The following is a 10,203-nucleotide window of genomic DNA, read 5'->3' as shown; positions in this document are numbered from 1 at the left end:
GACGTGCTTAAGTAATGGCTAGAACTAATGGCTGGAATGGAATAAATGGATGTTATACCATTCCATTTACTCCATTATTATGAGCCGTCCTCCCCTCACCAGCCTCCTATGCTACACACACACCAACTTGTCGAGCGCCATGGAAACAGTCATTGATGGAGCATCTCCTGGGGGGAGTCAAAGGAACACCCAGCTCACTAGTAGAGAGAGAGAGAGAGAGAGAGAGAGAGAGAGAGCGAGAGAGAGAGAGAGAGAGCTGTTTGTCTGAGGAGAGTTTATGAGACTGGTGGGTGGGTCACATACCTTTATCTTTGAAAAAATACAAGAAAAAAATGTTACATTTTATTAATCTTTTACCTTTTGGTTATTGCTTATCTGCTTTTATTTACATTCAGAAAGTTAAAACATTGTTTAGATACTGTATCTTTGAGAAGATTTGTAACTGAAAGTTAAGTCTATGAAAAAGTAGATAATCTGTGTTTCTCTATTACATGTTGACGTACACCTCCTCCAAACCCAGGCTTTTGGGCACTAGAGTCCTCTATTTATCTCTATGGGTCAGATGGCTCAGCAGGGGTCAGAGGTCAGGGGTTAAAGGTCAGTCAGACCGTCATGGTTGGGGTGTTACACCTCAGCGCTGGGCTACAGTTGCCCCACATACACAAATCTGAGCCAGGTCTCCCTGGTCCTCGCTTCCTCTGAGCCACATGTCTTTGGGGTGCTCTGGTGTATCTTTGATCTTCAATTCCATGGATTAGTACCTGTAATGAACACTCTCACTGTAAGCCACAGGAACATACTGGAACGCCAAATGACATTACTGTTCATGTTCATTCCTGCTTTTAGTGTGTATATGTGCATTATATGCTTGAGATGTGAGTGTGTGTGTGTGTTTCCCCACCTGTAGTAGTTTGGTTTGAAGGGTCCAGTCTTGGTGAGGCCGAGGTATTTGGCCTGCTCATCAGTCAGCTCTGTGAGGTGGGCGTCAAATGTTGGCAGGTGGAGTCCGGCCACAAACTCGTCTGAAAACATGCAAGCACACACACACACCCAAACACAGTCACACTATACCCTGTCAAAACCGGAGTAACGAAGCAGTAGGTAGGTAAGGTGGTGTCTTACCCATCTTCTTTGGCAGGAGGTAGACGTCTTTATTGTATCGTCCCTCTGGGGCATTGTACAGCTCAATCAGAGCCAGCGCCTGAGGGCATTACGTTGCGTTATAGAAGTAGTATACCTAGAACATAATTAAATTACAAAGAGACTGTGGCTACAGAGGCCAGTTCCTTTTCACAGTGCATAAATGTAGCCCTCCACAGTAGAGCTTGTGTGTTTGCTGCGACCATGACATCCCCTGCTGTGTGAGAGACAGACAGACCTGTGTGGTGGCGGTGATGGAGAGAATGAACGTGGGTACCGTGGAGCAGCTCAGATTCAACAGATGACCCTGAGAGAATATACACACACTGTGAAGCACACACACACACCAGTGATCAGCGGTCACACACTTAACACACACAGGTGCTGACCTCAGCCAGTAAGATAATTCTCTTGCCATCTGGCCAGATGACATGGTCCACCTGTGACCTCACTCTCTCCCAGGTCAACTCTGGGCTCCGCAGACTCGCCTGACAGAGGAAAAACACAGTGTGTCAACCTCACACACACACACACACACACACACACACACACACACACACACACACACACACACACACACACACACACACACACACACACACACACACACACACACACACACACACGTGTGTCTCACCACGTCTATCTCAGTGTTGGAGTGACCCATGTTACAGACGATGCAGCCGTTCTTCATTCTGTCCAGATAATCTCTTCCCACCACGTTCTTGTTGCCTGAGGACAAAACTGAGGCTGTTATATCCTGTTATAAGTTGACATAACCTGTCATAGCCCATCATTACTTACTGTAGGCTGACAGGTTCAGGAGGAGGGGGTGCGTTGGGGCTGAAGCTAGGGTTAGGTTTGTGGTTGAGGCTGAGGGTTGGGGTTGAACCGGGATGCGGACATGAAGCTAGGGTTAGGATTGTGGTTGGGGTTGAGGCTAGGGTAAGAGTTGAGGTTGAACCGGGATGCGGACATGAAGCTAGGGTTAGGATTGTGGTTGGGGTTGAGGCTAGGGTAAGAGTTGAGGTTAAACCGGGATGCGGACATGAAGCTAGGGTTAGGATTGTGGTTGGGGTTGAGGCTAGGGTAAGAGTTGAGGTTGAACCGGGATGCGGACATGAAGCTAGGGTTAGGGTTGTGGTTGGGGTTGAGGCTAGGGTAAGAGTTGAGGTTAAACCGGGATGCGGACATGAAGCTAGGGTTAGGATTGTGGTTGGGGTTGAGGCTAGGGTAAGAGTTGAGGTTAAACCGGGATGCGGACATGAAGCTAGGGTTAGGGTTGTGGTTGGGGTTGAGGCTAGGGTAAGAGTTGAGGTTAAACCGGGATGCGGACATGAAGCTAGGGTTAGGATTGTGGTTGGGGTTGAGGCTAGGGTAAGAGTTGAGGTTAAACCAGGATGCGGACATGAAGCTAGGGTTAGGATTGTGGTTGGGGTTGAGGCTAGGGTAAGAGTTGAGGTTAAACCAGGATGCGGACATGAAGCTAGGGTTAGGATTGTGGTTGGGGTTGAGGCTAGGGTAAGAGTTGAGGTTAAACCAGGATGCGGACATGAAGCTAGGGTTAGGATTGTGGTTGGGGTTGAGGCTAGGGTAAGAGTTGAGGTTAAACCGGGATGCGGACATGAAGCTAGGGTTAGGATTGTGGTTGGGGTTGAGGCTAGGGTAAGAGTTGAGGTTAAACCAGGATGCGGACATGAAGCTAGGGTTAGGATTGTGGTTGGGGTTGAGGCTAGGGTAAGAGTTGAGGTTAAACCAGGATGCGGACATGAAGCTAGGGTTAGGATTGTGGTTGGGGTTGAGGCTAGGGTAAGAGTTGAGGTTAAACCGGGATGCGGACATGAAGCTAGGGTTAGGATTGTGGTTGGGGTTGAGGCTAGGGTAAGAGTTGAGGTTAAACCAGGATGCGGACATGAAGCTAGGGTTAGGATTGTGGTTGGGGTTGAGGCTAGGGTAAGAGTTGAGGTTAAACCAGGATGCGGACATGAAGCTAGGGTTAGGGTTGTGGTTGGGGTTGAGGCTAGGGTAAGAGTTGAGGTTAAACCAGGATGCGGACATGAAGCTAGGGTTAGGATTGTGGTTGGGGTTGAGGCTAGGGTAAGAGTTGAGGTTAAACCAGGATGCGGACATGAAGCTAGGGTTAGGATTGTGGTTGGGGTTGAGGCTAGGGTAAGAGTTGAGGTTAAACCGGGATGCGGACATGAAGCTAGGGTTAGGATTGTGGTTGGGGTTGAGGCTAGGGTAAGAGTTGAGGTTAAACCGGGATGCGGACATGAAGCTAGGGTTAGGATTGTGGTTGGGGTTGAGGCTAGGGTAAGAGTTGAGGTTAAACCGGGATGCGGACATGAAGCTAGGGTTAGGATTGTGGTTGGGGTTGAGGCTAGGGTAAGAGTTGAGGTTAAACCGGGATGCGGACATGAAGCTAGGGTTAGGGTTGTGGTTGGGGTTGAGGCTAGGGTAAGAGTTGAGGTTAAACCGGGATGCGGACATGAAGCTAGGGTTAGGGTTGTGGTTGTGGTTGAGGCTAGGGTTGAACCGAAATGTAGACATGAAGTTAGGGTTATGGTTGAGGTGAAGGCTAGGGTTAGGGTTGAACAGGAATACAAATTACAAAATGACACATTTATTTCATTACTCTGTAAGCAGTCTATGGACAAGGTATGATAGAAATTGGTTTAGTTTCCCTGGCATCGTTTCCACGTGCTAACATTTTAGCATTGGTGGCACAAATCCCTTTCAAGTCATGGGACCGATGTTAGCATCTTCCAGACATCATGTCCAAATCATCTGAAAGTATCTCAAATTGATTGTGAGGCTCAACAAAGTCACTTATAGATGATTTGAACATGATGTGCGAAAAATTCTATGGAGGATACACTGGCAATTTTGCCAAGCAATGTTGCTGGGAACAGAGTGGGGTATGAGACATTGGAGCTATGAAGAACAATGAACAACAATGGGCATTAATACTGTTCCCCAGGTCGTTGATGTAAATGAGAATGTGTTCTCAGTCAACCGTCCTGATGAAATAAGGGTTAAATAAATACAATAAAATAACAATAGATTTCATATAAAGCATAGATAAATTAAAAACGGAATTTGCCCATTAATTTACTAATCTCCTATAGCTTGTTATTGACTGTTGACAGCCACAGCTGTATAACAATTCATCAGCTAACAAACAAGCAACAAAGAGGTGTTGCCTCTGCCCTGTTCATCCACTCAACCTGCTTCCAGGTTGCTAACAATCTAACCAATTTGGGCCATTGAATATACATGGGCTTTGATTAGCATGCTAATCAATTAGTACGTCCCAGCATGGATACTGTCGTCAGTTAAACTTGACAAACTGAACACAGTATGTATGTAGTAACGTGTCATGATCAAATATTGTGGTGAGGAAACATTTGATGGGTGAATGACCAACATTTCACTGCAAAACAGGAGTTGATTTTCGGACACTTCGGCTCAAAAACGGCCACCATGTTTCCAAAATGTTTTAGAACGCAGACTGATCACATGACCAATATATGCACTCTGATTGGAGGATTTCTAAATATCGTCCACTGGTGGGGCTGCTGATCAATATTCTCCAGATTATAAATATATGCTCCGCAATATTGCTTCAAAGAAATGTATAGTGTATTATCAGCTTTAAGGTTAGGGTTGTGATTGAGGCTAGTGTTAGGGTTGAACCGTGATGTGGACATGACGCTAACGTTAGCGTTAGCCGGTCTCATTACAGCACACTGAAAGGGTTGGTAACATGAAAAACACTCCTACTGGAGAGTACACATTTCAGGCAAAAAATGTACTCTACAATACTTCCATGTGTAACTTTTGTGAGCTATAGTTCGTGAGAGAGTTAAGCCCCTCTCTTTACTAGACCATTCACATTACCTCTGTGGGTGATGACATGTCTTACCCGTGCAGGTGATGACCAAGTCCACCTGTCTGATGACATCATTGAGCTTGACCAGTCTGAAGCAGTCCATGCTGGAACAGGGAGAGACATAAACAGAAATAGTTCATATCTCTCTCTCTCTCTCTCTCTCTCTCTCTCTCTCTCTCTCTCTCTCTCTCTCTCTCTCTCTCTCTCTCTCTCTCTCTCTCTCTCTCGTCATACCAGGCCTGCAGGGCACATATGGGGTCGACCTCTGTGATGTACACTATTGATCCCATGGCCTTCAGAGCGGCAGAGCAACCTTTTCCAACCTGGCCGAGGGAGAGGGTAGAAAGACAAGCATTCATACACACAGATGGAGTAAACACATACATAAAGAGAACAACTTAGACCTTGGTGTTTAATAGGTGCTAATAAAATACTGACTTCTCCATAGCCACACACCACCACCTGCTTTCCCCCAAACATCACATCTGTCAACCGTTTCAACCTAGGGGGAGATGGGAGGCCAAAGGTCACACACACAAAAAGTCAAAGGACACACAAACACACACACCAACACACACATGCACTCATGTTATTTCTGCATCTGTGTGTTTTATTATATGTACCCGTCCAGTATGGACTCCCTGCAGCAGTAGAGGTTGTCAAACTTCTGTTTGGTGACTGAGTCATTGATGTTCATAGCAGGAACACACAGCCTCCCTGCCTTGGACAGCTGGCACAGCCTTGGGAAGAAGGGAAACACTGCTACCTTAGCACAACACATAGGCTGAGTCTCAAATAGCTACCTATTACCTATTGTTATGGATTAGGTAAGATAGTTTAGACAGCACACTACAGCTCACTACCACTTCCACACTCCATTCCCCAGGGGTCAGCAGCAACCTTGTCCAGCTGCTGAGACTGGTTGCTAAGGAGACAGGTGCTGCCCATTAAGATGGTCAATCAGTGTCTGGCTGACCGAGAGCTCAAGAGTGACAGAGTTGGCCCTTGACCAAGGTAAGGATGCTGCCTCCTTGGGCACATGCACATTTAACACCTAGGCACATATGCTGATTTCTCACATAGATGCACACATTCATTCAGGTTACAGACCATTTAACTTGGTCAAAACCCCTAGACAAAGAGAGTGGCTAGTTATTGGGCTCATAAAAAACGTTAACACATGTTAGCATTGGCGGTTGTAGTCCAGGTGGTTGTGAACCGGTAGGATTTGGTGGTGTGCATTTGTTAAGAAAATTTGTAGCAGGTGTTTTTGTCAAGTTTGTGTCACGCTAGCATGCTAGGAGAGGTTTGCAGCAGTGTTAGCGTGAGTTTCAGTTTCCTGGCTAGAAAAATAGCTGATGGCTTTGGTCAACAGAAATGTTTGGTGTGGCTGCACTCAATCATTTGCAATTGGTAGCTGTTAACTACTGTAGGGCTGATGAAGTGTTTTGCTTGTGGACCGGAATATTTTGTGTTGACTGTTTTGGCTAGTGCTGTTGGCAGGATAAGATTTCCGAGTTTGGAGTCTAGAAGACTCCATGGCACATGCGTTTGTGTTAGTGCTAGGCTAGTGGTTAACTGTTGCTATGGTTTGTAGCTTTGGTAAATAAGGCAGTGTTAGTGCTAGGCTAGTGGCTAACTGTGGTTATGGTTTGTAGCTTTAGTGCATGGCATGCTGGTTTGGTTTTTGCCTAGTAGGAGTGGTTATCTCTGGGGCTTGGAGCGCGTCCTGTATTTGTTAGCGTATGGATTTTGACTTTGGGGGCGTTTGAGCCAGCAGTGTTTTGTGCTGAGGTAGATGATAGTTGGGGTTTGCTCAAGCTAACAAGGGGTCAGTTAGGTCATGTGACAGAAATGCTGGAGGTTGAAATAGCAGAGAAGTTGAGCAAGTTAGAGGTTGCAGTGCTGTTGTTGGAGAAGTGGAGTGAGTTCTTGCCATTGGTTCTGGTGGATAGCAGTCAGGAGGAAGAAGACTGGAAATAGTGAGGCTAGAACAGGAAATAGCACTCTTGAAAAAGCAGGTGAATGAAGGGCTGCATAGAGGGGAGAAAGTTTGTGTTTCCTGTCAGTCAGTCTTGTCTCTAAACCAGTTTCCACCAGTAGCTAACATGCTAAGTAGAGGCAAAGTAACTAGGAAGTAGTAAGTACTTGTAAAGTTGACCGTGATGAGATTCGAACACGCAACTTTTCTAAATGCTCACGTTATACGCCCACCCATGCATTATACTTTCATTTTGCCTTTGCTAACCTGTTATGGCTAGGGGGCAGTATTTTGACAGCCGGATAAAAAACGTACCCGATTTAATCTGATTATTACTCCTGCCCAGAAACTAGAATATGCATATAATTATTAGCTTTGGATAGAAAACACTCCAAAGTTTCTAAAACTGTTTGAATGGTGTCTGTGAGTATAACAGAACTCATTTGACAGGCCAAAACCTGAGAAGATTCCATGCAGGAAGTGCCCTGTCTGACAATTTCTTGCCCTTCTTGATTATCTCTATCCATTACAGAGGATCTCTGCTGTTACGTGACACTTCCTACGGCTCCCATGGGCTCTCAGAAGGCGGCAAAAAGCTGAATCGTGGCTTTGCAGGCTCTGGCTGAAAAAAAGTACCGCGTTTGGGTAGTGGCTGGTTACAGTACTGTGAGACTCAGGCGCGTGCCCGCGTCGACCCCATGCTTTGTTTTCTTTCGTCTGTTTACCTAAACGCAGATTCCCGGTCGGAATATTATCGCTTTTTTACGAGAAAAATTGCATAAAAATTGATTTTAAACAGCGGTTGACATGCTTCGAAGTACGGTAATGGAATATTTAGAAATCTTTTGTCACGAATTGCGCCATGCTCGTGACCCTTATTTACACTTCGGATAGTGTCTTGAACGCACAAACAAAACGCCGCTATTTGGATATAACGATGGATTATTTTGAACCAAACCAACATTTGTTATTGAAGTAGCAGTCCTGGGAGTGCATTCTGACGAAGAACACCAAAGGTAATCAAACTTTTGTAATAGTAAATCGGAGTTTGGTCAGGGCTAAACTTGGTCGGTGTCTTAATGGCTAGCCGAGATGGCTGGGCTATCTACTGAGAATATTGCAAAATGTGCTTTCACCGAAAAGCTATTTTAAAATCGGACATATCAAGTGCAAAGAGGAGTTCTGTATCTATAATTCTTAAAAAATTGTTATGTTTTTTGTGAACGTTTATCGTGAGTAATTTAGTAAATTCACCGGATGTTTGCGGGGGGTATGCTAGTTCTGAACGTCACATGCTAATGTAAAAAAGCTGGTTTTTGATATAAATATGAACTTGATTGAACAAAACATGCATGCATTGTATAACATAATGTCCTAGGGTTGTCATCTGATGAAGATCATCAAAGGTTAGTGCTGCATTTAGCTGTGGTTTTGTTTTTTGTGACATTATATGCTAGCTTGAAAAATGGGTGTCTGATTATTTCTGGCTGGGTACTCTGCTGACATAATCTAATGTTTTGCTTTCGCTGTAAAGCCTTTTTGAAATTGGACAGTGTGGTTAGATTAACAAGAGTCTTGTCTTTAAAATGGTGTAAAATAGTCATATGTTTGAAAAATGGAAGTTTTCGGATTTTAGAGGAGTTTGTATTTTGCGCCACGCCCATCATTGGATATTGGAGCAGGTATTCCGCTAGCGGAACGTCTAGATGTAAGAGGTTCATCTCTGGGATATGTGGGACGCTTGCGTCACGCTATTCAACAGCCAGTGAAATAGCAGGGCGGCAAATTCAAAACAACAAAAATCTCATAATTCAAATTTCTCAAACATACAACTATTATATTCCATTTTAAAGAAACACTTCTCGTTAATCCAACCACATTGTCCGATTTCAAAAAGGCTTTACGGCGAAAGCATAACATTAGATTATGTTAGGACAGCACCTAAACAAGAAAAACCACACAGCCATTTTTCAAGCAAGGAGAGGCGTCACAAAAACCAGAAATACAGCTAAAATGAATCACTAACCTTTGATGATCTTCATCAGATGGCACTCATTGGACTTCATGTTACACAATACATGTATGTTTTGCTCGATAAAGTTCATATTTATAGCCAAAAACCCCATTTTACATTGGCGTGTAATGTTCAGAAATGTTTTGCCTCCCAAAACTTCCGGTGAATGAGCACATCAATTTACAGAAATACTCATCATAAACGTAGATAAAATATTAAACTGTTATTCAAAGAATTATAGATACACTTCTCCTTAATGCAACCGCTGTGTCAGATTTCAAAAAAACTTTACAGTGAAAGCACACTTTGCAATAATCTGAGTACAGCGTTCAGACACGAAACCAAACCCGCCATTTTGTGGAGAAATAATATTATAAATATTCACTTACCTTTGATGATCTTCATCAGAATGCACTCCCAGGAATCCCAGGTCCACAATAAATGTTGGTTTTGTTCGATAAAGTCCATAATTTATGTCCAAATACCTCCTTTTTGTTCGCGCGTTCAGTCCACTACTCCAAATGCAGGAAGCGCGTGCGAAATGTCACGACGAAAAGTCAAAAAAAGTTATATTTACGTTCGTTGAAATATGTTAAAGGATGTATAGCATCAATCTTTAGGACGTTTTTAACATACATCTTCAGTAATATTCCAACTGGACAATTCCAATGTCTTCAGAAAAGAAAAGGAACACAGCTAACGCTCACGTGAGCGCGCGCCTCTGAGCTCATGTCATTTTCTCACTCATCAACTTCCAGGCCCTCTTGTTCTCTCCATATTCACAGTAGAAGCATGAAACAACGTTTTACAGACTGTTGACATCTAGTGGAAGCCTTAGGAAGTGCAAAATGAACCCTAAGTCACTGTATACTGTATAGGCAATCAATTGAAAAACTACAAACCTCAGATTTCCACACTTCCTGGTTGGATTTTTCTCAGGTTTTTGCCTACCATATAAGTTCTGTTATACTCACAGACATCATTCGAACAGTTTTAGAAACTTCAGAGTGTTTTCTATCCAAATCTACTAATAATATGCATATCCTACCTTCTGAGCCTGAGTAGCAGGCAGTTTAATTTGGGCACGCCTTTCATCCGGATGTCAAAACACTGCCCCCTACCCTAGAGAAGTTAACCTTCTGTCTTATGTAATCACTATCAAGCGTAAAATATAAT

At 44.0% G+C, this 10,203-nt stretch overlaps 1 protein-coding gene across 3 annotated transcripts in view; it reads right to left on the bottom strand.

Moving 5' to 3' along the window:
* Positions 1-329: 329 nt before the first annotated feature.
* The window catches only part of LOC106573363 (putative adenosylhomocysteinase 3), a 29,605-nt gene continuing 19,731 nt past the window's right edge, over positions 330-10,203 (bottom strand). For 2 of the 3 annotated variants that reach the window (XM_045697044.1, XM_014148348.2), the window contains 10 exons: positions 5,656-5,772; positions 5,471-5,534; positions 5,267-5,355; positions 5,066-5,136; positions 1,778-1,872; positions 1,530-1,628; positions 1,379-1,447; positions 1,123-1,201; positions 902-1,022; positions 330-761 (listed from right to left, as the gene is read on the bottom strand). In XM_045697044.1, coding sequence (XP_045553000.1) covers positions 755-761; positions 902-1,022; positions 1,123-1,201; positions 1,379-1,447; positions 1,530-1,628; positions 1,778-1,872; positions 5,066-5,136; positions 5,267-5,355; positions 5,471-5,534; positions 5,656-5,772 — 811 coding nt within the window. In that variant the 3' untranslated portion in view covers positions 330-754. Of the gene's footprint in view, positions 762-901; positions 1,023-1,122; positions 1,238-1,378; positions 1,448-1,529; positions 1,629-1,777; positions 1,873-5,065; positions 5,137-5,266; positions 5,356-5,470; positions 5,535-5,655; positions 5,773-10,203 lie in introns of those variants that run through there. The other variant, XM_045697043.1, reaches the window with a different exon arrangement.

This window comes from Salmo salar, chromosome ssa16 (genome assembly GCF_905237065.1).
Source record: "Salmo salar chromosome ssa16, Ssal_v3.1, whole genome shotgun sequence".
In the NCBI taxonomy this organism is placed as follows: Eukaryota; Metazoa; Chordata; class Actinopteri; order Salmoniformes; family Salmonidae; genus Salmo; species Salmo salar.
The sequence above is the reverse complement of the archived record's forward strand: the minus strand, read 5'-3'. Positions and strand labels throughout refer to the sequence as shown.